This window comes from Garra rufa, chromosome 16 (genome assembly GCF_049309525.1).
Source record: "Garra rufa chromosome 16, GarRuf1.0, whole genome shotgun sequence".
In the NCBI taxonomy this organism is placed as follows: domain Eukaryota; kingdom Metazoa; phylum Chordata; class Actinopteri; order Cypriniformes; family Cyprinidae; genus Garra; species Garra rufa.
In genome coordinates this window covers 34930280-34957835 of record NC_133376.1, presented here as the reverse complement: position 1 = coordinate 34957835, position 27556 = coordinate 34930280, and the positions used below count along the sequence as shown (strand labels likewise).

Sequence of the window (27556 nt, the reverse complement as noted above, 5' to 3'; positions counted from 1 at the left end):
ACCAGCATATGCTGGTTAGGTATGTTTTGGTGCTGGGATGCTGGTTTTAGCTGGTATATGCTGGTCCTTTGCTGGTTTATGCTGGTCCCTTGCTGGTTTTTGCTGGTTTATGCTGGTCATGTTGCTGGTTAATGCTGGTCCTTTGCTGGTTTATGCTGGTCCTTGACCAGCAACATGACCAGCATAAACCAGCAAAGGACCAGCATTAACCAGCTAAGGACCAGCATAAACCAGCAAAGGACCAGCATATACCAGCTAAAACCAGCATCCCAGCACCAAAACATACCTAACCAGCATATGCTGGTTTTTTCAGCAGGGTTGCTTCAGCCATGGCCGCAGACTGATCGTTCCTTCCCTAAGGAAATTCTCGTCCGGCCTCCCTTGATCTCTATTTTTCTTTCTTTAGTTCCATTTCTCCTCTGTCCGTGCTGTTCTGTATTAATGAGGGAGGCTATTTCATCTCCTGTTGCGGCTGCTCCGTCCTGATTGTGTTTTCATTGTTCTTTATTTCCTCACCATTTTTCACAGGTTTTCTCTGTCAGGGCTGCGGTCTCCAGTGTAGATCTGACCTGATTACAGGGGAGCTGTTTTCATGTGTGTGTGAGAACATCACAACCATAGGGACAGAGGGAATCTGTCGCACGCAACCTCCATTTACACTCGGCCATTGCCGCTAGCTACGAGCAAGAGATAGAGAGAATAAAAGAAAGAGAGAGAGAAAGACAGAGAGGGAGAGAGCAACCATGGATTTTCCATTAAATGAAAAGTGGATAACAGCTTGTGTGATTATGTTGGTAAACAGGATGGTGGTGTTGACATGCGGTATGAGCCAAAGCCTGAGGGTGGAGAATACACGAACTCTCGCTATTGAAGAGATCTCTCCGTCAGCCTGAGAGTCCACAAACACCAGAGACAGACAAAAGAAGGGGAGAGAAAGCGAAATAGGGGATAAGTAAAAAATCAACAGGTTATATCAGGGGCATTTCCTCTGAGGAGGCAAGGGAGGCAGTGTCTTCTCATTAAATTGGATGAGTAAAAAGTCATAGTACAAAAATAAAACAACAAATATTGACATAAAAAGCATATAAACCACTCGTTTTTCTAAAGAAACTCTAAATTTTAACAGACCCCCTAAAGTGTGTAGTGAGAATGAATGAATGGGGGAAAGTCACGTGAGAGGAGGCGATGCCTCGCGATATGTTTGGATGTGACTGGTTATGATCGGCTGTGATTGGTTCATGCGATAAGTCCCGCCCCTTGTGTTTGTGCGTGTTCTGCATTCGCAAGTCAGTCTGAATGAACAATATAATGCCATTAATGGGAAGAATAATTAAAAAATGTAATTAAACAACTCACACTCTTAGATATAACCACTTTGTTAAATCAAAATAAGACATGGCATGAAAACATGATCTGTGGGAATTTTTAGCTTGGTGAAATTTAAAGTTTCTGTGTCTGTGTCCAATTATTACTAAGCTTTGATGACTGACTGAAAAATTAAAAAAAAAAATATATATATATATAATATAATATATAATTATATATATTTAAAAAAAATAGCTATTAAAAAGAATAGCTGAACATAAGCTTGCAAATAAAATATATTGTTTAAATTGTTATTGACTTGAGTTATTATTTTGGAATAAATGTAAAATGCTTAAACTCTAAACTGAATAGATTTATACTTTTTTTATAAATCAAATGACGTTATGTTATGTAATTTAAAAATATAATATAGATTTTTATTTTGGTAAAAAAAAATGTAAAAAATAAAAAATGTGAGAACTTTGCCTTCTCATTTCAGAACATCATTGCACACCACTGAGATTTTTTAACGTATGTCTTTCTATTCATAAAATAATCCTTCAAAAAATCTATTAAGGTTTCCACAAAAATATTAATCAGCACAACTGTTTTTAACATTGATAAGAGCATTCTTGAGCATCAAATCAGCATATTAGACTGATTTCTGAAGGATCATGTGACTTCAAAGACTGGAGTAATGATGCTGAAAATCATCTTAAATATCAGAGGAATAAATTACCTCTTAAAATATATTAAAATGGAAAAGAGTTAAACCTTAATATTTCACAACAATGTTTTCATCAAAAAACAATTTGTATGCAATAGCATACAAAATCTTACTTACCCATTTTTTTAAGTTTGGTAGTGCATAACTCAATACATTTTCATATGAAAAGAAATCCAATTGTCCCACTGCTTTACTCTCAAATACATCACATCATGAAAGCAAAATGCTTTATGAAAACGTTTTATGTCAACAATAAGAGCGTAGGTCTGAAAACCAAATCTCAGTCAGAATCATAGATTGCACTTATATCATGTGACAATTGCAATAAAGCTCAGCTTCATAGAAGCAGCCATTAACTTTATATCTTTATAAATCATTTCTTAGTTTCAAACTGTATTTGAAAAACCAGGCTCAGACATTTAACAAAGAAGCCCTTATTCCCTGTCTCTCTGCTGTTTACCGTCCTACACTCTCTGCTTTCTTTGCGCTGGGTGGGTACAGTGTGGTTATGGGCGAAAAGACTTCAGGAAGTAGCATTTGTGTTTTTCAGCTTCCATCAGATAAGTGTCTCCCAGAGAGAAAACGCATTTGTGCTGTTTCCTTTTGTTTTCTGTTTTCAAAGCGCATCCCTCTGAATCTATAAACAAGGGGCAGTTGCAACACAGCCGATGTGAGAGATTGATTTTTGTTTTATGCCTTCCTCTCTGTCTCAGGGCCATGGGCCGCTCGCAACAGCAGCATAGATACGGGCAGCCTGGAGGTGGGCAGGCGCGTGACCCAGGAGGTGCCGCCCGGGGTGTTCTGGAGATCCCTGATGCACCTCAGCCAGCCTCAGTTCCTCAAGTTCAACATCTCCTTGGGCAAGGATGCACTGTTTGGGGTTTACATTAGGAAAGGACTGCCGCCGTCCCATGCACAGGTGCGCACACCCTTTTTATTTACAGAGAGGCCACTCTGTGAAGTCTTTTCAGGGAAAAAAACCTCTTTCATCCCAACAACGGATCAATCAGTCATTGCAAATACATTTTAGAAGTCACCAGGTGTTAGATAAAATCATTCCTACAGCTCAGCTTCAAAGTATCTTGCTGTTTGAAATGTATGAATGCTGTCAAACCACTTGAGTTCACGGAAAATAAAAACATCCCCTCTTGTTTCCCTTGATTCTGCGTTTCTCCCTCCGCAGTACGACTATATGGAGCGTTTGGATGGAAAGGAGAAATGGAGCGTAGTGGAGTCGCCCCGTGAGAGACGCAGTATTCAAACAGTGGTTCTGAATGAGGCCGTGTTTGTTCAATATCTGGACCCTGGCACATGGCATCTGGCATTCTACAACGACGGCAAGGAGAAGGAATCTGTTTCCTTTAGCACAGCTGTTCTGGGTCAGTTACTCTCACACTGGTTAAACTCTCCATTATACATTTACTTCAAACACTGACTATATGTGACCCTGGACCACAAAACCAGTCATGAGGGTCCGTTTCTTAAATTTTTTTCATACTGAAACGAAATAAATAAACTTTTCATTGATATATGATTTAGGATAGGACAATATTTGGCTGAGATAAAATTTGAAAATCTGGAAAATTACCTTTAGTTGTCCAAATGAAGTTCTTTGCAATGCATATTACTTATCAAAAATTAAGTTTTGATATATTTACAGTAGGAAATTTACAAAATATCTTCATGGAACGTAATGTTTTTGACACATACAATGTATTTTTGGCAATTGCTACAAATATACCCGTGCTACCTATGACTGGTTTTGTGGTCCAGGGTCACATATCACTCAACTGTGATGTTTTTATTTGAAATGAGAAGATTTTAATTTAAGATTTTCAGTCAATTTGCTGTGATAAGTAAGCTTGTAACCAATTGTTTTTAATATAAAGGTGTTTTACAACAAAATATAAAGCAAAAAAGCACAATTGATCAACATTGATAATGAAAAATAAAAATTTAATCAGCACCAAATCAGCGGGTTAGAGTGATGTCTGAAAGATTGTGTGAGTTATGTGCTGAAAGATTCAGCTTTGCCATCACAGGAATAAATTACATTAAAATATATTAAATAAGAACACAGTAATTTTGCATTGCAATATAGTTTTATTCAGAGAAATGCAGCACTTTTTAATAAATTAAATTAAGTGAAAATTGAATATAAAAAATAAGAGCATAAAATGCAAATAAAAGAGAATAAAATGCAAAACTATTTAATAAGAGAATTAATTTGCCTGTTTAAACAATCACAAAATTCAAAATATGATTGTTGGTTTATGAAAAGTATGTCTTTGCGTTGTGACATTGAATGGCGCATGCTTTTACGAATGATTTACACAGAAATTCGTTCAACTTGTATTTTATAAATGAGGTTTAATTATAGCCAGTTAATTTTGAAACATTAATATTTTAGACAATTGAATTTATAGGTTTTAGTCTCTATAGAATTACAGATAAATGCTTTCTTGCTGTCTAGTAAAACGGAAATAATTAAATAATGTCAATCTATTAATATTGTACCATTTCATATACATTATTATCCACTTGAAATGAGATAATCACCTTGTGGCTCTGTTCTATGAATATTCACATGCATGAATTCGACGAATAAGCGGTGTCCCACCAATTAACCTTGCGCTAATCTACTGTGATATGGCCTACTTTCATTGCCGTGATATTACTCATGGCTAATGAAATGATGTGTGACGCTGTTTGAATGGGTTGTGTCAATAATGACCAAAAACCGCCACTCAGAAATAGAGTGAAAGAGGGGCACAAAACTCAGCTGAGAGAGAGCGGAAGGATGCAGTGGAGGAAAGGATAAGATGAGAGCTGGATGTGGTGGTTACAGCTGTCATTACCATCAAAGTGGCCTTTTTTAGAAAGGTTTCATTCTTTTCACAGACTCTGTGCAAGAGTGTCCCCGCAACTGTCATGGTAACGGAGAGTGTGTGTCAGGAGTGTGTCACTGTTTCCCGGGGTTCCATGGCATGGACTGTTCGAAAGGTAAGAGACACTCCAATTACACCCCGAACTCTGTCGTACAGCGAAAAAGAGAAAAAACTGTGACAGAGAGAGAGAGAATTGAGAACAATTTTACTTCCCTGTCACTCATACTAGAGAAATGGAGAGTGATCCATTGATTTCATATTTTAAAAGATAGTTCACCCAAAAATTAGCATTTTGTCATATTTTATTCACATCATGTCGATCCAAACATACACTCTTAAAAATAAAGGTGCTTCACAATGTTATAAAAGAACATTTTTTGTCTAAATGGTTCCATAAAGAACCTTTAACACCTGAAGAACATTTATGTTTCTGTGGCGAAAGAAGGTTCTTCAGATTATAAAAAGGTAAGAAAGAGATTGTTCTTTAAAGAACTTTTTTCTTTGTGGAACCAAAAATGGTTCTTCAATGGGATCACTGTGAAGAACCTTTTAAAGCACCTTTATTTTTATCTTTTTTTCTTTGAAAGTATGTACTGAGTCGTATGGGCAATTTTATGGTGCTTTTTTGTCATTGTGGGTCTTGACAGATCAGACCTTGAAAAGAATGACTGAGATCAAATTCAAACTCATATGCACGAGACTGCTGGTTCACTAGCCACTATAGGGAACTGTTACTTTAAAATAAAATGGTAAGACACACCAATTTGCACTATCAACCAGCAAAACACGGTGTTTTGTACAGCTAAAAATAGGTGGACGCAGATGAGACTGGAAGCCAGACCCTTAAAATATACAATTGGCTGTGCCTGCTGTTAAGGAAAAATCAAGGTGGATAGGTTTACAAAAATGAATGAGAGAATAATGACAACATTTACATTTTTTGTGTGAACTGTGTTTGGAAACTGCATTAGAGACATAATGAGCTATAGTAGGGTGACCATTCGTCCTCTTCTCCCTGGACATGTTGTCTTTTTGGACCTCACCCTGTTGACATACTGTAAACAGCATATGCTGTTGATGCTGGTATGCTGGTTTAAGATGGTCCTTAGCTGGTTTATGCTGGTCCTTGACCAAGGACAAGCATAAACCAGCAAAGGACCAGCATAAACCAGCTAGCGTCCAGTCAGGATTTCTAAATTACCCAGAATGTCTGGGATTTGGTTTTGCTTTCTACAGTCATCATTCATTGTGTGTATTTTTGTATTAAAGCCTTGCGCTGGACTGTTTTCTTAATAACACTCCCACAAACATTCTAATATTAAATATAATTTTCGTGCACCAGAGAGTCATTATTATTATGCTGAATATTTGGATGCAACTCGTGTTGGATGTAGGGTTGCCAAATCCACGGAATTGGGCTTTTATTTAGGACTTTATCATAAATTACATTTGACTGCACTGCAAAAAATGCTTTTCTTGTCTTGTTTCCAGCCAAAATATTTAAAAATTCTTAAATCAAGATGGATTTTCTAGACAAGTAAAAATTATTTTCTTGTTTTCAGAAAAGCAAGTCAAAATTAAGTGAGTTTTTGCTTAGAACAAGCAAAATAATCTACCAATGGGGTGAGAAAAAAAATCTTATTTCAAACAGAAAACAAGATTACTTTTCTTACCCCATTGGCAGATTGTTTTGCTTATTTCAAGCAAAAACGTACTTAATTTCGACTTGGTTTTTTTTCAGTATTTTCTATAGGTATCGCAATATATCATTATCATGATAATCGTGTAGTGGAAAATGTGATATTTTGACAGCCATATCATCATACTGTCATTTTTGTTATCTCTGTGCTTTGTCTGCCAATAAAATGCCAAAAAAAGCTGCAAGTGATGCAACATAAAGCATGCAGACTAAGGTCCAGACAGACTTAAAATAAAGAAGACCATGCAAAAACATATGCAAGGGGGAACAGTACTGAATTGTTGCCAGAATGGCATCAGCAGTGGGATTCAAAAAGCTGAACACATCAAAGATGTGTGTTAATCTCAGCGGTCCCAGCGGCTCTAGACACTCAACAAGCCTTGGGTTTAGCCCAAGAGTCCAGACACCCTCTAGATGAGTGTGTATGAGTGTGTGTTTCTGACCTAGCTATACGTTTTGGGACCAATTTTATTATGTAATTCCCAACTTAATTTATGGACCATCATCAGAAGGAAAATGGTTCATAAATAGACTAAATAAGTCTGCAGTAATTATAAGTAGATGAGAACCACAGTTGTCAATGGGAAGTCCCCATTTAGATAGCTGGGTAAATGTGTGTGTGCGTGTGTGCGTGCGTGCGTGCGTGCGTGCGTGTGTCCTCAATTGCCCAAAAAATCATTTGCACAGTTTGACTGAAAATACACTCACTGTATTTGTATACTTTCCTGTTAAGAAGGTGCTTTGGTTCGATGACTCAGAGATCTATGTGTTGGTGAAGGTCTCTCTCTCTCTGTCCTTCTCTCTCTCTCTCTTTCTTTCCAAGGCATAAGGATGATGAATGGTGGTTCATACAGCCCAATATCTCCCATTGTTCACCTGGGAAGCTCATGATTAATAGTTTTGTTACTGCAATGTTAAATTACATTTTCTTTCATTACAGTTTTCTCCAACCTATCACAGCTGTCCACTCTCTCCACTACTGCTGACCCTCTATGTGCGTGTGTGTATTAATATCTTTACAATGCACAGAGCCTTGAGACTCTCTCATTGCAGAAATCACCTCAGGAAGTCCTTTTAGACTGCTAGTTACTAGACATCTTTCATCAGGGCTTAGAGAGAGCGCTACTGGGTAATGTAGTCGAAAAAGTTGAGACTCATATGCAGATAAATAGTCAATTTTTTGACAAGTACAAACATAGAACCATTCTTTATTTCATTATTTTTCTTTTTTATGTGAATATGTACATGTTGTGTTTTTTAGGACATGTAACATGGTGTTACCTTGTTTTTTGTACATGCACCATAGTATTATTATGTTTTTAGGACATGAACAATGGTATCACAATGTTTTTGGGTATGTACAGTGTCATAATATTATGATTTAAGACATGTGACCCTGGACCACAAAACCAGTCATAAGGGTCAATTTTTTAAAACTGAGACTTATACATGATCTGAAAGCTGAATAAATAAGTTGGAGAATGAAGAATAGGACGATTTTTGGTGAGAGATGCAACTGTTTCTGGAATCTGAGGGTGCAAAAAAAATTAAATATTGAGAAAATTGCCTTTAAAGTTGTCCAAATGAAGTTCTTAGCAATGTGTATTACTAATCAAAAATTAAGCTTTCATATATTTACGGTAGGAAATTTACAAAATCTCTTTATGGAACATGTTCTATACTTAATATCCTAATGATTTTTGACATAAATGAAAATCGATAATTTTGACACATGCAATGTATTTTTGGCTGTTTCTACAAATATACCCGTGTTACTTTAGACTGGTTTTGTGATCCAGAGTCACATATATTATGGTATTACCATGTTTTTAGGGCATTATTATTTTATTTATTATTTTTGGCATTTTATTGTAGTTTTGTGGTATTTTTTTTTTTTTTGGAGTAAACCTTAAACTACCATAAATCTCATAATATATGAATATGGTAATCTCTTTTATCTTTTTCTTCTAAATAAAAGCATCTTTTAAATTAGTAAATCTTACAACTTTCTTTTTGCAATCAAACAAAAGTAACAATAGGAGAATATTCCACCAAACTGGTTGTAGTTGAAAGAGCATTTGGAGCCTAAAGCTTAAGGTTGGATTCATTATTTTACATCATATGTCGTCAGTGTGATGCTTATCTGAACAAATTGTTGTCAGATGTGTGCTTTGTCGTTTTTTTCCCCCCTGTATCACACCATTCTGAGACACATCTATGACCACAACTGCCAGCCTGTTTCTCAATCTCTTCGTAAACATACATAGATTCTTAATAATTCTCATAAATCTTTCTCCCTGTGCTTTCTTATTTGTCTCTCATGCTATTCGACAGTCTTTAGACACAAAACTGTGCAAAAGCAATGAATAAGAAAACATAGGACACGCATATCAAATCATTCCTTGTTCTCTTTCTGTTTCTTCCCAAGCGGCGTGCCCGGTCCTCTGCAGTGGAAATGGTCAGTATGACAAGGGATCTTGTATCTGCTATAGCGGATGGAAGGGTCCGGAATGCGATGTTCCCGTCAGCCAATGCATTGACCCACAGTGTGGCGGACATGGCACGTGCACGGAGGGCACATGTGTTTGTTCTCTGGGCTACAAAGGAGAGAATTGCGCTGAGGGTAAGCATACTGTATGTGCACATATGTGTGATAATGTAGCTTTGTATAGACGTTGTTTCTTTCTCAGTGCCTTAATAATAGCTTCTATGGCTATAATAGTCTGTTCATGTGGTTACTTGAAAAGGGAAACACATTTTCACATATTCAAACAGTCATCTTTGGCTGTTTCCCCAGATTCACTGCTAGGTCTTAATGGGCTTCCACAACAAAACACCTTACAGAGATGAGTAAAAGCTGGAAAATATATTGATCTGGGTGGTGAGAACAATAGTTTCGGTCTTGATTTTTTGTGTGTGTGTTCTGTAAAGTTCAGCGGCTCTTGGGTAAGACAGTGACTGGCAATAAGAAAACGAGAAGTCCCGGGAGTCTAAAAATAGAAAGGGAAGAGAGAGAAAAAGGTAGAGACAGACTAAAAAAGATGAGGTATAAGAGGACAAAGGGAGAGGCTGGGATGAAAACGGCTATCAGACATAGAAATAGGTTGATGGAAAACGTTTCAGAAAGTCTTTGCTGCTCATTACAGAGAGACATCCATGGCAGCTAAACAAACAAACAGAACAACAAAAGCCTTGCATATTAATGCTTCCTAATTCATTTTCTAAATCCGTAATTCATTATCAACAGTCTGGCATCAAGTCCCATAGTAAAGTGTTTAGAGGGGGATTGAAGACTTTTAAATGAATTATTCACCTAAAAAGGAAAATTATGTCATTGTTTACTCATACACTCATACTTTTTGTGTCTGTGTAACACAAAAGGAAATATTTAGGTGAATGTTCATTCTGATTTTTTCAATAAAATGAAAGCATATGGCCAACAAGAGGCTGTCATATGGAAGCCCGTTTCCACCACTGAATAAAAAAAATAAAAAAGGTAATTGTGACTTTTTATCTCACAATTTTTTTTTCTTGCAATTGCGAGTTTATATCATGCAATTCTGAGAAATAATATCAGAATTGTGTGATATAAACTCAAAATTCAGAGACAAAAATCACAATTTTGAGAAATAGTCACAATCCTAAGAAATAAAGTCAGTCACAAGTCACAATTCTGACTTTTTTCTCAGAATTGCGATTCTGACTTTATAACACAGAATTACAAGTTAAGTCAGAATAACTTGCAATTTGCAAAAAATCTTTTTTTCCCTATAAAATTGGACTATATAACTCGTAGTTGTGTTTATAACTCACAATTCTAAGCAAAAAATCCGAATTGCAAGAAAAAAGCCAGTTTATCTCGCAATTATGAATTTATTTCTTGCGTTTTGAGTTTATATCATGCAATTCTATGAAATAAAGTCGGAATTCTGAGAATTGCATCATATAAACACAAATGTGAATTATAAAGCCAGAATTGCAAATATAAACTCGCAATTCTGAAAAATAAAGTTGCATTTCTGAGAAATAGTTGCAATTCTGAGAAATAAAGTTAAAATTGTGAGATATAAACTTAATTCTGAGAATATATCAGTCTTTTTTCCCCTCAAGATTACTCACAATTCTGAGAAAAAAAGTCAGAATTGCAAGAAAAAAGTCAGTTTATCTCACAATTTTTCGCAATTGTGTGTTTATATCACGCATTTCTGAGAAAAAAGTGAGTTTTTAATCTGACATTTTTTTTTGTTCCCACTATAGCAGAAGAAGAAATGTATGTGTGTAAAATAAGAGAGAATGTGTTTTAGTGGGGCATGAGGAACTTGAGGTGTTGCAGATCACAAGGTCAGCACTTTTGCTCCTTTCATTTTTTTTTCCTGCCGATTTTTCAAATCAGATATTCATCACAGCAGAGTCACTCAAACAATTTACCTGAAGTGCCGGTGACACGGAAATCGATATCCTTGATGTGCAGTTTCTGCAGCATAAACATTTGGCATGAATGGCTTTATGTGCGTGAGGGGGAAGGAGCAGCACTTCTGTCAACCGAGGGGGGCTGAGACAGGGGTGTCACGCAGGGCGCCTCAGGGCCGGGTAATTTGTCAAATGGCTTTCTCGCACTTTTCATGGCCAGATCTCTTCTTTCGCTCAGCAGTCGATATCAATTTTTTGAGGCACCCCGGATGGAACATGTGAGAGACAGGGTCAAAGTCAAAAAGAGAGAGGAAGGGAGAGTAAGGAATACAGACGGAGATGCTGAGAAAGTGAGGGTTTGAGAGGTGAGTGTGAAAGGCTCTAGACAGGAAGCTGCCATTCTCACACTTAAGGTGTGGGATATTGATTTTTCATGCTTAGATGAAAGACGTAGTATGTGCTTGTGCATGCCTTCTTCGAAACCCCAGAAGACTCAGTTATATGTGAATATGCATCCCTTTTACTTTGAATGTTTTTTGGTATTGGTGTATTGGAATAGCAATTTGGTAACTGGCCTAAATAATCAAATATGTAAATAAATGGCTTTTTGTGGCTTTTACAATCTTTTCATTTCCTATGACTCATTCTTGCACTCGCTTGCACACAATATCCCTCCTGCAAATGCTACTTTTGACTGGAAATAGCATGTATCAAATTCATGATCTTGCTAACATGGGTCTTTAAAAACAGGGTCAAGCCCTTCAATATCCTTTTTTAATAGAAATTATGAGTTTATAAAGCAATGTCATAGGGTCTTTTATATTTCTGACAGATGAAGCCTCATTCATGACTCTGATCTTTTGTAAACAGTTGACTGCCTGGATCCAACCTGCTCAAATAATGGCATCTGTGTGAACGGCGAGTGCCACTGTAAACCAGGCTGGGGAGGACCAAGCTGTGAGTTGCCCAGAGCGCAATGCCCAGATCAGTGCCACGGTCATGGTGCTTTTATTCCAGACACAGGCGTCTGTAGCTGTGACCCCAATTGGATGGGCCCTGATTGTTCTGTCGGTTAGTGTGCATGTTTGATTCGATCTCAGTAATACAAATGTTTCATTTCATTATACCTGATTTCTAATGTATGATATGTAAATAGCGATTTTACTGCTCTATCCTCTTCTCCACAGAGGTTTGCTCAGTCGACTGTGGGACACACGGCGTATGCATGGGTGGCTCGTGTCGCTGCGAGGAGGGCTGGACGGGTGCGGCGTGTGACCAGCGTGTGTGTAACCCTCTCTGCGTGAAGCACGGCACCTGTAAGGATGGGAAGTGCGAGTGCGAACAGGGCTGGAATGGAGAACACTGCACCATCGGTAGGCATACGCCCACCCCTGATCCAAGCACTGACCTTTTCCTGCTCCCTATGCTCACCATTACAACAGCTGCCACAGCACTGTATCTTCTCTGCCTCTAGTGCTCTCTTGAGTATTATATAGAGCTCTCCTTTTTTCAGTGCTTGAAACTTAACGTGAAGGGGATCTGTTTTTGGATCATCCTTGTTGTTCCGGGGGCAACAATATTATCAACCAGTCATATTTTAGGGTTAGAGCTGGGGTTAGGGCCTAAAACAGTGTTATTATTGCTCTTCTATTTTGGGCTAGGGGTGGTCAAACTCACTCCTGGAGGACCTGCAGTGTTTGGCTCTAACTTACCTCAACCACCTGCCTGGAAGTTTCTAGTATGCTTAGTAAAACCTTGATTAGTTGGTTCAAATGAGTTTAATTAGGGTTGGAGCTAAACTCCTGAGGACAGTGGCCCTCCAGAAAGAGTTTAACTCTAGCATCTAAACCTGCTAATAAAGCTCCTCTGGATCACTAAAAAAATCCAAGTAGATGTGTTGGAGCTAAACTATGTAGGAAAACAACCCATCCAGAGAAGGATTAAACACCTCTTCCTACGTTCTTTTGAAAACGACAGAAACATTCAAGTGACTGCCATTGCATCATTTGACCCAAATTTCTGAAAGAGAAGTTTAAAGCATTTGAAGGTAGAGTATACCAAACTAAAAGCTTGACTTTGAATCTGTTTGGAAGCATTTTCCCATAAGCTTATAAAAGTTGTAAATAGGGCATAAGACAGACCAAGGACCAAGGTGAAATCAGTAGCAACAGGGTCAGTGGGTGTAGGAGAGATGAATGAGGTGTTGGGATGCAAGAGTGTGTGCTGGGGGGGTTATTGAGGAGAATTAGACTGTTCCTCTGTCTGGTGTTGGACTGAGAACAGACTTAGTCGAGTTTGATCATGCCTCACACAGCAGAGGCAGATATGAGGGCTGCTGGGTAATGATCAGTCCTTGCGGAGTAGCAGTGACTGATGAAAAGTAGAGGCGTCTTCACCTTGATAAGTCACACCTCTTTTTGTCTTGACTTCTTTCTCTCAAAAATAGACTTAAAGCCAGAGTTTTCCTTTCTCTTATCATCTGTGGATGTGCGTGTGCATGTTTGTCTGTCACTCCAAAGATGACATGAGCGACAAAGACTGAAAGTACTTTGCCTTTAATCCTTCTCCCCATTGTACGCCACAACAGGATGTCTGTCTGCTTATTGTCACCAAACTCTTTCTGTAGGCTGAAAAAGCCATGCAAATGGCTTCCATCTTCACTTTCCATTTTTATTTCTCAGAATTCGTCTGTTTTTAACTGATTCAAATGCAACACATGTATTCATTTGTCTTCTTGTTATGACGCATTTTTGTTTCCTCTGAATGTCCTCTCTGATGCAGACTTATGGGATGGAAGTATTGAAGGTATTGTACCTCGTCGTACTGTGACTAGTGCTAGCTGCACTTTAGTCTGGTCGTGAGCAACCCCCCCGCCTCTGATAGCTTGGCTGCATAACGACTGTGTGCTTCTGTTCGTAGAGTAGCCGTGGTGGAGTAGAATGTCGTGTCGAGTAGGTTCGTAGTGCTAGTCTGTGTTCTTCAGCGTGTGTGTTTATATACTTGTTGTCAGATGATAATAGTATAGCTGTAATCATCTGTTTTGCACCTTGTTGCTTTTTAAATGTCCCTCCCAACAGCATTGACTGAGCTACGAAGTGTCCAATCTGTCTAAGCCACTCAGAACAATAACTTTTCAGTCCTTCAGAACATGGGGTAATGTGTTAATGTTACACATGTAATTAATAGTTAGTAAGCAGACATCCTAAATGTCTACCATGTCAAATGTCTTGCTCAAGTTATTGATTGAGTCAAAACGCAATTCATGACATACAATAATAAATCTCAGTGCCAATCTAACCGTTTCCACTTGAGCAGGGCTCAAACCGGGAGTAGCCAGCATTGGGAGGCATGCACGCTAACAAGTACACTGAAGACTGAAATCTCTAGCGTCAGTTGCTAGTGCCTCTTAAGGCCAAAAGGAGTGATAATTACCTGCACAACTTCCTCTAGCTGACCAGTGTCTACTATACATACAGTAGGACTTTATGAATCCTACTTGGCAAAGGCTTGGCTCATGAATGTTAACTTAGTGATTGGATGTTATCTTGCAATGTCAGCATGACATGAAGATTCATGAGCCAAGTAATTGCCATGTTGTCCCAACTAGCCAGTCATTCAGGTCTGTCAGCAAAGACGGAGCAATTTTGAAAAGAATCTTGCAGAGCCAGTTAAATATTGTAATGTCTTTCTAACTAGCTAACTGAAAAGAACACATTCGGTTTAATGACATTAACTCTAAGTTAACTCTATCGCTTAGTATTAAGCTTGCACAACAGGATTACGTTTTTTCAATGCATTGGCTCAGCAAATGCGTTTGCATACTTGAGTGTTTGTTTATGAGTCTTCCATTAACCTAAAAGTCTTTATTTTTATAGCTAGGATTTATTTCTGCATCTTTGAAGCAATAATGCCATAGAATGGCGCCATAAACTTATTAAAGGACCAGTCTCTCTAGAGCAACATGAGGTTAAGAGCCTTGCTCAAGAGCACAATAGTGATGGCTTCTTGAGGCGGTTGGAGCCGACAAACTTCAAGTTAATAGAGTTGAGCTGGAACCACTAAAGTACATTCCCTCCAACTTTAAAGGAGCAGAGTTAAAGGCTGGGTCAACTACATGACTCTAAGCATAATGGGAATGCTTGCATTTAAGTAGACTGCAGTTTCAGCTAGAGGCAGAGCAGCACTCACCAGGACACTCCAGCTCCTAGCAGTCTGTTTGAGTCTGCTTTTATGTTTGCAGAGAACATGCAGGAGGCAAGTCATCCTATACCTCCATCAAGACAAAAGAGCTCAAGTACAGAGGACACTGCGGAGTGGAGACAAAGATCACATAGATTTTGCTCTACCTGAGGGATGCAGATCATTACTGCGAGTAAAGGGATCGGGAGGGAGTGGATCCTAAGATAAATGTGAAATTTCATGAGCCGTTGGTGCAGAGTGGGTCAGGGGCAGTGAGAAATGTTTTTATTGTGCATATTTCGGCACGCAGGGTGCAGGACCACAGGAGGCACGGTAATGACTTTGTCTCAGCGCCTGCTTGAGTTCTAACTCATAGGATGAATACTAATGGAGGGGCAGGAGTGTGTGTGCTTTACTGAGAAGGGGAGTGCGGTGTGTTTGCAGGGAGAGCAGGATAATGAGGAGTTTAACTGCAGGGCCCACAGTGATCACCTGAATGCTCATGCATCATTGGACAAGAGCAAGTCTGGCTCAAGAGCTAGCAACAATAGTTACTTGATTTAAATTCACATCTCTAATTGGCCAAAATGACTGCAGATGAATGGCTGCCGGAGGCATGGACTTTGTATGCTACAGTATCCTGAGTTGCACTTGATCAAACACATGATTGGCTTATAAGTGGAAACAACGCCCATCCTGGGTAAAGAAGCTACAAGGCAAACCTACCCCAGTGTATTACTTGTATGGTTTAATATAACATAAATTATGTCTCTTACTGAAATACATAGTAGAAAACACTTATAGTAAAAACTTCATATAGTTTTATACATATTTTGGGCTCTATAGGGGGCTTCATTATTTTGATTATGTAAAATGGTTGCAGCTTTTGGCGCTACCTGTTATTATTTTTTACCACAATTTGGAAAATAAAATACTGATATGATGACCACAGCTACTGAAAGAGCTTACAGGTGGCAATGGATATAAGAATGGGTATAAACCAAATGCCATACCATCGATTTTCACCACAAGGAGTGTAAATGCTCCCGGATATCAAGTTAAATCTGCACTGAGAAACTCTTTTAGTGGCTGCGGTGTCATGACAAGCGCCGGCATGTGTACTTTCTGTCAGGATGGCATCTAGCGTTTCTTGTCTCTGCCATTTGTAAGCTCTTTCAGCAGCTGTGGTCTACTATCAGCCTCAAAGGATTCCTATTCTTTTCTCTTCTTCTTATCGCTAGGAAAGCAGTGAAGACTTACATTACTTCTCAACCAAAAGCCGCACAATGTGGCATTATATCAGTATTTTATATTCCGAGTTGTGTTGTGGTAAAAATAGCAAGTCAGTGAAACCATTTTACGTCATCAAAATAATGGCGCCCCCCATAGTCTAAAACATTTTTTTTAAATAACGCAAATCTTTCATGGGTTATCTACTACAGTAAAATACATCAGTTATGTTATATTAAGCCATACAAGTTAAAAAGAATGTTTCCAAACAGGTTTCCCAAATACTTTAGCCCTCTGAGAGAACAGTGTGCACGGGACATTACCCCCTCTTTGCTGACGTTCAGAAGCCATTTGAGTGAAACTTTTCAGCTTTCACTATTCCCATGCTGAAGTTTAGGGTGTTATTTGACTTTGTAGTAGTACATGGCACACTACAGGAGAGGAAAACCCAGACAGAGGGCGTTTAATGCAGTAGGTGCTTACTCCCTGTGGGAATTTATCTGTCTCTTCCTAAGGCGAATTTGGAGGATTTATGAATCTAACCTTTATTTTATGACCTTTAAAGGCGAGAGGGCTGCAGGCCAGTGGACGGGATAGTTAGGTGGAGGACTGGATTTCTCTTCCACACGTTCTTTTTCCCCCTGTAATATCCCATCCTTTAAGACATTTAAGATATTTATTTTCCCCTTTCTTTCTTTCTTTCTTGACTTGCTGTTCTTTTCTTTTGCAGTTTTTCTCCCTTTCCACCAATCCATCTGTCTGTTTCCATCCATCTCTCCATCCATCAACCGTTGACTGTTGCTATGCAGCGTGCTTCTTTCCCCATCTCACCTTTGCGTACCTCTCTCATACCGTGAGCGCTGACCCATAACTCAAGGCAATCTCAGCTCCTTTTTAAGTAGATTACAATAGAGTCAACCCGCATTACTTTAGCCAGGTGGCTTAATAGTTTGTGAAATCCCACTTTATTCTAGTTAGCGTTCTGAGAATCGACTGGCCTTTGGCATGAAAGAGGGGCCCTGCTCAGTGCTGCCCAATGAGGAAGATCAATGGTCACCATAGATTTTGCTGTCCTGGTGTTTCATAAGTATTTGGCTGCTTAAAATGGCAGCTCCATTTAAAAGGCAATCATTGCTAAGTGACTTTTCTCTCAGCTCAATATTGCGTGACAATCGATGCATAGCAGGCTGTTAATGTGGCATCTCAAGGACCCCAGACATTGAAAATTACATTAATTAAAGTAACATTTGATTTGAGTCACAATGGCTGAATGCGTTCCAGTGCACGCTGGGCTTTCACACTCCTCTGATCGAGGCCATTTCAATTTCACTCATCACAAATCATCTGAAGTGTCACCTACGCTGGGTCAGCTGCCAATAATACTATATAGCGTTGCGATGAAGGAAACCGGCTCCTTCCAAAAGGCAGTGTTTCCAGGGTAACCATAAGCGGAGGCTGTGACACACTAACAGAAGTGTTAACTGTTAGAGATTGAACTCCGGGGCACCAGCAATGGTTTCTGATGACACAGTGTGAGGTCGCAGAGTGGTTTTCATTTTACGGCGAGGAAAGAGACGATGTCCACGGCAGTGCTGAGATTTTTAGACCGCATGTTTTATTTACAGGAAACTCCTGATGACTCGGAAATGTCAGGTCACGTCTCTAGGGTGCTTAATTATGGACTGGTGTGGCTAAAGGAGAATAGTGCTCAGCCTTTTCATTTCCCTTTTGTGTTTGTTCATCTTAGTCTCTGCCTCTCCCAGAGAGAGCTTCCTTGAAACATTCACTTCAATCCACGCTCTTCTCAAAACTGTTGTGACAAGATTGTTTTCCGCCTTTTGTCTTTTAGGAAGGCTGTTTATCCCCTAACTGCATACATTAAACACCCACACGCACGCCGCACTTCACGCCACACTTCACTCCAAAAACTTGATATATTTATCAAAGCGCTTTTAAAAGAAGTATACTTCTACATCTTTGTATTCTCCCACGCTATATTCGTACACAAAAGTCTTCAGTTCTCTCTCTGTACCTCGAACTAAAGAGGCGTCCTAATCTGATCTGTAGACTCCGGTCTGTCCTAACCACATTCTTACATGAGAGCATTGCTCTCTATCCAGACAAATCAAATCAGCTACTGTAAATGAACAGTCGGAGAGTGTATGTGCTCTTTACAAATATCCCCTCCTGAATGGATCAGTTCTGATAAATTCATTTGCTACCAACAGCGGCTATCAGCGGAGACTCCCGAAGATAATTTAATTGCTCTCAGGGTTTGAACTGATTTGAGGTGTGAATAGTAATGCTTTTCATATACTTCATTCCCTCAGACAGGCATGGAGGCAGATATGTTCGTGCGCGAGCACTGATGCATGTCTGCCGGTAGTCTCAGCCAAAAGCTTGAAAACGTACATATTAGCATAAAGGATGACTCTGATTTGCATTTCGTGTTCATTTGTGGCAGTTCATTTTGATTGTCTGGATAATGTCTGCAGTTTTTGTTAATATGCTTTGTGTGCTGTTTTAGAGCTATTTGTATAAAATGGCATTAAACAGGTGCAAACAATGGTGTTTTTTCTTCTGATTTTGAGAATAAATTAAAAAGTTGGGCAAATAAACATCTGAACATAAAGTTGATTGTCTGAAAATGTACAAATATACCCACATAACCATGAAGCGACACTAAAAGAAAATCACAAAAATATTTTACAAATATATGTAAATATTCAATTGTAATTCAGTTTATGTCTCTTCTGTTTGGTTCCATTCAGTTCAGTTTGAACTCTGGAAACACTTTCTAGCTTGTTTTCAAACTTTTGGTCACAATCATTGATACATCAGTGCTCTGATGACTGCCGTGATGGATTTCAGCCTCTCTAAATCCATCTTCCTTCTCCTTCTGGCTCTTGCAGATGGCTGTCCAAACCGATGTAATGGAAATGGACAGTGTCTGCTGGGTCAAAACAGCTGGCACTGCGAGTGCAAAACTGGATGGAGAGGCACCGGCTGCAATGTCGCCATGGAGACTTCATGTGCAGACAACAAAGACAATGAAGGAGGTGAGAAGTCTTTTGTTTACTCTGTGGGAACTTTGTGGCAAAGATTGTACATGATTGGAACAGCCACATGTGCACAGGAAGAGCTGCTGTGTGCAATTTCTGTAATTTCAGGAAAAGCTGCTGTGTGTAATTTGATTTTTCTGTGTATTTTTATGTAATTCTAAAACGGTATTATGAAAAAATAATGACAATTAAAAATTGCAGATATTCTCCCTGTTTGCCATTGTTCCCAGATCAAATCAAAATATAACCATATACCATTAAAGGAGAAGTTCACTTCCAGAACAATACATTTACACATAATTTACTTACCCCTCTTGTCATCAAAGATGTTCATGTCTTTCTTTCTTCAGTCATAAAGAAATTGTTCTTTTGAGGCAAACATTTCAAGATTTTTTTCACATATAGTGGACTTCAATGGTGCCTGTGAGTTTGAACTTCCAAAATGCAGTTTAAATGCAGCTTTAAAGGGCTCTAAACAATCCTAGTCAAGGAAGAAGGGTCTTGTCTAGTGAAACCATTGTTTTTTTGTTTTGTTTTTTAAATACAGTTTATATACTTTTTAACCTCACACCTCACCTCTGTGTGTGTTTTTTTTAATGAAGCTATGAGAATACTTTTTGTGTGCAAAGAAACCTAAAATAACAACTTCATATAACAATGTCTTCTTTTCCCTGAGGAATTTGCATGCTTGTATCATGGTACTCTTGTTAACGTGCGTCAAACACTGACATGGCAGAGAAGAAAATGTAGATTCAAGATTATTTTTGTTTCCTTTGCGCACAAAAAGTATTCTTGTTGCTTCATAAAATTAAGGTTGAACCACTGATGTCATGTAGACTATTTTAACAATGTCCTTACTGCCTTTCTGGGCCTTGAATCCAGGGTTAAAAAGCTCTCAGATTTCATCAAAAATATCTTAATTTGTGTTCCGAAGATTTGGCTTTGGAATGACATGAGGGTGAATAATTCATGACAGAATTTTAGTTTTTAGGTCAACTATCCCTTTAATGTATTTCTTGCTCTAATAGAAGGAGAGTGACTGTTTAGTGCACTCAGTCATTTGAGATTCTGAAGGTTAATGTGAAGTTCTAACCATATGTGGCAATGTTTTCACAATTCTTGATTAGTACATTTCATTGGAATAAGCAAGCCTTTTCTTAGAAACGACCTAACTAGAGCTGGACTGTTGGCTTTCATCTGAAATGATGAATTAAAAAAAGTGAGTCAGATGTTCTGTAGTAAGTAATTTAATTCAAAGCCTAAAGGTGAGGGAAAGAAGAAAGCACTTTTCGAACTCGGTGGTAAATGAATACTGGAACAGAGACAAAATTCACATCCAACATCTTTGTGTTCAAAACGTACAGTACAAGAACACTTTGATGAAACGGCCTCTTGTTCAACAGATGAAGAATGTTCACAGAGACTGAGATGAAGAGAGAAATCTTTTGCAGCCTTAGGCAGCTCTGATTGATTGTGCACTATTGTAATATGACATTACTCATCACACCACTGTTTTCCTTTCGTCTAGATGGTCTGACTGACTGTATGGATCCAGACTGCTGTATCCAAAGTCCCTGCCAGAACAGTCCACTTTGTAGAGGATCCAGGGATCCCTTGCAGGTCATCCAGCAGGGCCAGCACCCTGAGCAAAAAGTTCGTTCCTTCTACGACCGCGTCAAGATGCTAGTGGGCCGGGACAGCACGCATATAATCCCTGCAGACAATCCCTTTAACGCAAGGTAACAAAAACTTCATACCTGCTCGGTTGGTAAATGCCATGTCTCTTGTATTGTACAGTAGAAGAAAAATGAAATATCCACTGAAGTGCACACAATTTATGCTATATCTGCTGAGAGAAAATTGAGTGCTGGGATAGTTATTGTCAGTTCTGTGTTATTTCGTAACCCCAGAGCTATTTTTGAGGAACTGTATTGATTGTTGTCAGTAGTGCTACAACATCTTCCTGTCTCTCTCTACTGTATTTCCTAGAAAGACTGACAGATGTGTTGGCTAATGGGAAATTTATGGGATTTTTTTGACAGCAGTTGTTGGATTGGTGGTATCTCTTTGGATTTATTGGTAATCGAGCAGCTGATGTCTTCTTGTTTGTTCTTTGTTCATCAGTCTGGCATCACTGATCAGAGGTCAGGTGGTGACAACAGATGGAACCCCACTGGTGGGAGTTAACGTGTCGTTTGTCAAGTATCCGCAATACGGCTACACCCTCACACGCCAGGATGGAACGTAAGTTTACCATAGTATTCGTACCAACCAGGGTTGTATGTAAAGAATTGACTTGCTTTTTAAATTGTACTCCAACTGAGAAGTAAGGTAGCAAACTGAATGCCAAAATGCAATTTAAATGTTCAAATTCTGAATTTAAGAATTTCTAAAACTGCTAGAAAAGCAATTTATAAAGGAAAATTAATAATGTTGGCTTGACAGTCTTGATTAAGTATTGTGAAAAATGTTTATGAATCTTGAGATTTCATGGTTTATTGGATGGATGGATGGATGGATGGGTTTTCGGATGGATAGATGGATGATGGATGGGTGGATGAATGGATGGGTGGATGGATAGATGGATGGATGAGTTTTTGGATGGATGGATGGATGGATGGATGATGGATGGATGGATGGATGGGTTTTTGGATGGATGGATGGATGGATGGATGAGTGGGTGGATGGATGGGGCGGGTTTATGGATGGATGGATGGGTGGGTTGGTGGGTTTTTTGGATGAATGGATCGATGGATGGAGTTTTGCACAACCCTAGTACCTGCACATCCACGATGATCATCAAAGTAACAAACAACCCTTTTTTGGCTTGATAGCCTTGATTAAGTATTGTGAAAAGTCTTAAGATTTCATGGTTTGATGGATGGATGGGTGGATGGATTGGTTTTTTGGATGGATGGATGGGTGGATGGATAAGTTTGTGGATGGATGGATGGATGGATGAGTGGATAGATGGATGATGGGTGGATGGATGGATTGGTTATTGGATGGATGGATGGATGGATGAATGGATGGATGGATGGGTTTTTGGATGGATGGATGGATGGATGGGTTTTTGGATGGATAGATGAGTGGGTGGATGGATGGGGCGGGTTTATGGATGGACGGATGGGTGGGTTCATGGGTTTTTTGGATGGATGGATGGATGGATGGATGGATAAATGGATGAGTTTTGCACAACCCTATTACCTGCACATCTACGCCAGCCGATCAGCCAAGCAACAAACAGTTTCCCTCTGAAACACTTTAATTATTTCTGCTGCCAAGCCTTATTTTGTGACTTACTTGTTTACATAAGCTTCTAGTGATTTAGAGAGCTACATACTAACTGAACAAATCTTTATTAGATTCATTTAGAGCCGAGTAAACTCAGTCTTTCCATCGAAATGACTGCAATCTATCAAAACAATGAATTATCCCTCCCAGCGAAATGGCATTTTTAATGGTAAAAGCATTCAGAATGTAATGGCGCTATCAATAACTGAGAATAACACAAGTACATGTTTGTTTTTTTGCTCTCTGTTTATCTTTCCCCCTTCCCCTCACTCTGTGTCATTAGATTTGACCTCATTGCCAATGGTGGAGCCTCTCTCACACTCCGATTTGAGCGAGCTCCGTTTTTGAGTCAAGAGCGCACCGTGTGGCTCCCGTGGAACATTTTTTACGCCATGGACACTCTGATGTTGAAGACAGAGGAGAACACCATCCCGAGTTGTGACCTTAGCGGCTTTGTGAGGCCTGATCCTGTGGTGGTGGCCTCCCCCCTTTCTTCTTTCTTCAGTTCCAGGCCAGGAGAAAGGTCCATCATTCCAGAGACACAGGTGTGCTTCCTTGAAACCTTCATTACTGTAATTAGCAGATAAATGCCTTTTGTACTGATGGAATTCTTCTTTAGACTTTACCCTTCAATTTTTCTCACATTAGTGTCCCAAATATTGCTCTTTTTCTCACTTTACTCATGTTCCTTCACCACTCTCTCTGGTGATTAAATTAGTTGACAGGTTGTTAACCTGCCGAACTCACAGGTCATCCCTCATTGACCATTTTCCCTCTAATTATAGTCTTTTTTGCATTTCTCCTTCTCTTTCAGTCTTTCTTCTACCCTCTGACCTTCTTAATCATTTTCTTTTCTTGTTTGAAAATACCCTTTTCCTATGACGTGAAAGTCATTCTTCCATCTGTCCGCCAGGTTCTGCATGAGGAGCTAGAGATTCCTGGCACCAATCTGAAGCTCTGTCACCTGAGTTCACGGACCTCAGGTTACCGCTCTTTGCTCAAGATCACCATGACTCAAGCTGTGGTGCCTCTCAGCCTGGTCAAAGTCCATCTGATGGTTGCTGTGGAGGGACATCTCTTTCAGAAGTGGTTCCACGCTTCACCCAACCTCGCCTACACCTTTATCTGGGACAAGACGGATGCATACGGACAGCGTGTTTACGGCCTCTCTGATGCAGTTGGTAAGCATGCATAATTGTTTGTGACTGGATGCATGGCTTGGTTATTAGCACACATGCTCCAATGGTATTAGCGCATTACAATGACCCTGGACCACAAAACCAGTCTTAAGTAGCACAGGCATATTTGTAGCAATAGCCAAAAACACATTGCATGGTTCAAAATTATGGCAAAAAATCATTAGGTTATTAAGTAAAGATCATGTTCCATGAAAATATTTCATACATTTACTACCAGAAATATATCAAAACTTAATTTTTGATTAGTAATATGCATTGCTAAGAACTTCATTTGGACAACTTTAAAGGCAACTTTCTCAATATTTAGATTTTTTTGCACCCTCAGATTCCAGATATTTAAATAGTTGTATCCTAACAAACCGTACATCAATGAAAAACTTATTTATGTAGCTTTCAGACTATGTATAAATCTCAATTTTGAAAAATTGACCCTTATAACTGGTTTTGTGGTCCAGGGTCACAATTTTTTTTTGACCTAATTTTTTATGAAAAATCTCTTGGCTGACATCTATGAGCACATGCTTACTGAAAAATATTCACTTTCGGCAACTGAAAATATTCAGCTGTAAATGAAAATGAGTTTCAGCACACATAATTTATTTTATTTTATTCGTTTTTGTGGATCCATGTGTATGGGGATCATTTTGACAATGTTGTCATCTGTACATGAAACTTGGCAAAAACGCAATGGAAAAACATTTTATTTTTAGTACATTGTTGTCTAAACATCATTAGCTAAACATCATTAGTAGCGCCACTACCATACAATAATCATTCTAAACTCTTTGCTTTAATTTTGATATGAATTTTCAAAATCTGTCAATTTTATAGCAAAATGTAAACAAACAAATGTTGCTTTAATGTTCTTTAATGTAGCATTACAGATGGCTGTGGTCATCTCAGTTCAAGCAGCACATGTACAGATTGTCTTCCTCTTTATTACAAGTTATAGCACAAAATAAACATGAATGAACATCAGAAGGTATGTTAATTTCCAATCAGTGTTTCAAACACAGAAAGACGTCAATAAAACAGCTTGTAAGCAATATCACGTAATGTTACATTTATCTCAGGAAAGCCATTCAATGTATTTATATACAGCTTAGTTTTTAAGTGTTGATTATTAAGTATACTGGTTAATTAATTGTTTATTAAATCATCTTTATTTCCAGTTTTGGTTTCCAGCTAAATTAAAACTTAAATTTTTGGTTTTGTTGCTTCAGTTAAAAAGCATCATTTTGGTTCATTACTACTGTAAATACAGACTGTTTGGCACAACAGGAATAGGTTCATAGCATTTTCACAAACGGAATATAACACTAAAATGTAAGCTGTGCGCTGACAAATGCATTAAACACGTCTCTCAAGCGCATTATGCGGCACAAGCGCTCTGTCAGCACTTGACATGGTACCCGGCCCACATTAAACTCTCCTCTTATGAGCCTCTTTTGAAACGGCTAATGTAAAGTGCTCTCATGCTTTGAACAGCTTGGGTTGTGTGCTGTCTCCACTTCACCAGTTTTCGAATTCGTCTTACTATACAAACATGCTTTTCACTACCTTAAGTGACATTACTTGACAGATGTTCTCCACATCACAACACACAAATCCAACTAATCCATTATAAAAAATCGTCCCCCTCCAGATTGGCTTGTGAAGCTGCCGTCAAATATAAAATTTATCCACGTTTGGCGCTTGACGGGTGTTCATTTGGGACCCCGGCCGACTGTGGTGACCGTTCAGGACACACGGCAGTTAAACAGCCATGGGTAATCGGTCACTCCGCTGACTGAACACAGTGAGAGTTAACACATCAGACAGGATTTGTGCTCATGCGTGTGAACGTAGGACCCAAAGATCATTCAGCCTGACCGTCCCTGTCAGAGAAACACACAGGTTCAGAGAGCAGCCGCAGTGAGCCGAGGGAAACGCTGAGAACAGCATTCTGTCTGGTGTGACCTCCTTATAACACCCACTAATCTCTCTTTGTCTTTCCGCTGCTTTCTCAGCCTGTCTTCCTTCCAGCTCTCTACGTCTTTTTCATTTATATTTTGAAGTACCCACAGTCCCACTGGCGTCTACACGGCTATAAATTCTCACCTGCCTCGTCGGTATATCTCCATATGTATTTATGCTAATGCATTCATGGAGTTGTGCTCCACTTTTCAAGAACTGGAAGCAAAGTTTTTTGTGGAAGCACGGATCTTGCAATGACCCTGTGGCAGCAGCACAGATCACACAGTTCTGTCGGAGAAGTGAAAGCTGTAGTCATGTCCAGCCACAGGGTGTCTGAACAAATCACGTTCACACTTTACCGAGGTGCTTTGTGGTTGTGAATGCACCCAAGCTGCGGTGATTTGTGAAGGCTTGCCCAGAACCTGATATGTCCGACTTCTGCCCAGCAGTCCACAAAGCTGGAAAGAGAAATGTTGTGATGATTGTTGCAGGGTCATTTATAGCCTACAGTTGCCTCATATGTGTGTCTCTAAGTGCTGAATTTTTATTGTTTCTCTAAATGTTCTGGCTTTTAATTTAGCATGTGGTTTTCAAATAAATATTTATATTCTCCCTCACTGTTTCCCAGCTAGACTCCCCATCCAATCTGCTTGCATTGTATGTAAATTAATCATCTCTAATATTGGCCTGTCATGTAGTTAATTAAATGCTGTTTTGATACATTTTGTGTACTCTTTTTTTTTTCCCTCTCTCTCGCTCTCTCTCTCTCTTTGTTCCCAAGTCTCTGTGGGGTATGAATATGAATCATGTCCTAGTCTGGTGCTTTGGGAGAAGAGGACAGCTATGCTTCAAGGCTATGAGCTGGAACCTTCCAATCTGGGTGGCTGGTCTCTGGACAAACACCATATACTCAACCTGCGTAGTGGTATGAGCCTTATGTTCTTGTACAGGGGCAAAATGCATGCACCTGTTTTGTGTGTATTTATTTATTTAGATGGGGCATTAGTGGCAGCTACAGAAAAATCAGCTTGACATCACAAAAAAAAAAGGGTTTAAATCCACAAAAATACATTTGAATATATATTTAAATAGAAAACAGTTGTTTTAAATTGTGATACTACAGTCTAACTGTATTTTGTATCAAATAAATGCAAAAACAAATCTTGCCAACCCTATAATTTTGAACAGTTGTGTAGTTTTTACAATTATCAGAGGTAATTTTAATTATCAGAGGGTCCCTTTAATCGCTTTTTCCCTAGTGCTTACTGATTAATGTTCATATGTTGATTATTGCTGATGCCCCTGAGGTCAAAAGTTTGCATCCCCCTTTCAGAATCTGCAAAATGTTAATTATTTTACCACAATAAGAGGGATCATACAAAATGCATGTTATTGTTTATTTAGTACTGACCTGAAAAAGATATTTCACATAAAAGATGTTTACATATAGTCCTCAAGAGAACATAATAATTGAATTTGCATTAAGAGCCAGGGGGTAAAAACTTTTTGAATTTGAAGATCAGGGTAAATTTAACTTATTTTGTCATGTATCTTCTGTAGCCTGAATGGCAATACTACATTAAAAAATATGATATTTAGGCAAAATA

At 38.9% G+C, this 27556-nt stretch overlaps 1 protein-coding gene across 3 annotated transcripts in view; it reads left to right on the top strand.

Moving 5' to 3' along the window:
* The window catches only part of tenm2a (teneurin transmembrane protein 2a), a 311956-nt gene that overhangs the window by 265894 nt on the left and 18506 nt on the right, over positions 1 to 27556 (top strand). For 2 of the 3 annotated variants that reach the window (XM_073820004.1, XM_073820006.1), the window contains 13 exons: positions 2746 to 2951; positions 3216 to 3411; positions 4934 to 5035; positions 9048 to 9242; positions 11900 to 12100; positions 12217 to 12402; positions 13811 to 13834; positions 19351 to 19497; positions 21029 to 21239; positions 21625 to 21744; positions 23078 to 23339; positions 23708 to 23975; positions 26731 to 26874. In XM_073820004.1, the coding sequence (XP_073676105.1) occupies positions 2746 to 2951; positions 3216 to 3411; positions 4934 to 5035; positions 9048 to 9242; positions 11900 to 12100; positions 12217 to 12402; positions 13811 to 13834; positions 19351 to 19497; positions 21029 to 21239; positions 21625 to 21744; positions 23078 to 23339; positions 23708 to 23975; positions 26731 to 26874 (2262 nt within the window). Of the gene's footprint in view, positions 1 to 2745; positions 2952 to 3215; positions 3412 to 4933; positions 5036 to 9047; positions 9243 to 11899; positions 12101 to 12216; positions 12403 to 13810; positions 13835 to 14174; positions 14188 to 19309; positions 19498 to 21028; positions 21240 to 21624; positions 21745 to 23077; positions 23340 to 23707; positions 23976 to 26730; positions 26875 to 27556 lie in introns of all 3 variants that reach the window. The other variant, XM_073820005.1, reaches the window with a different exon arrangement.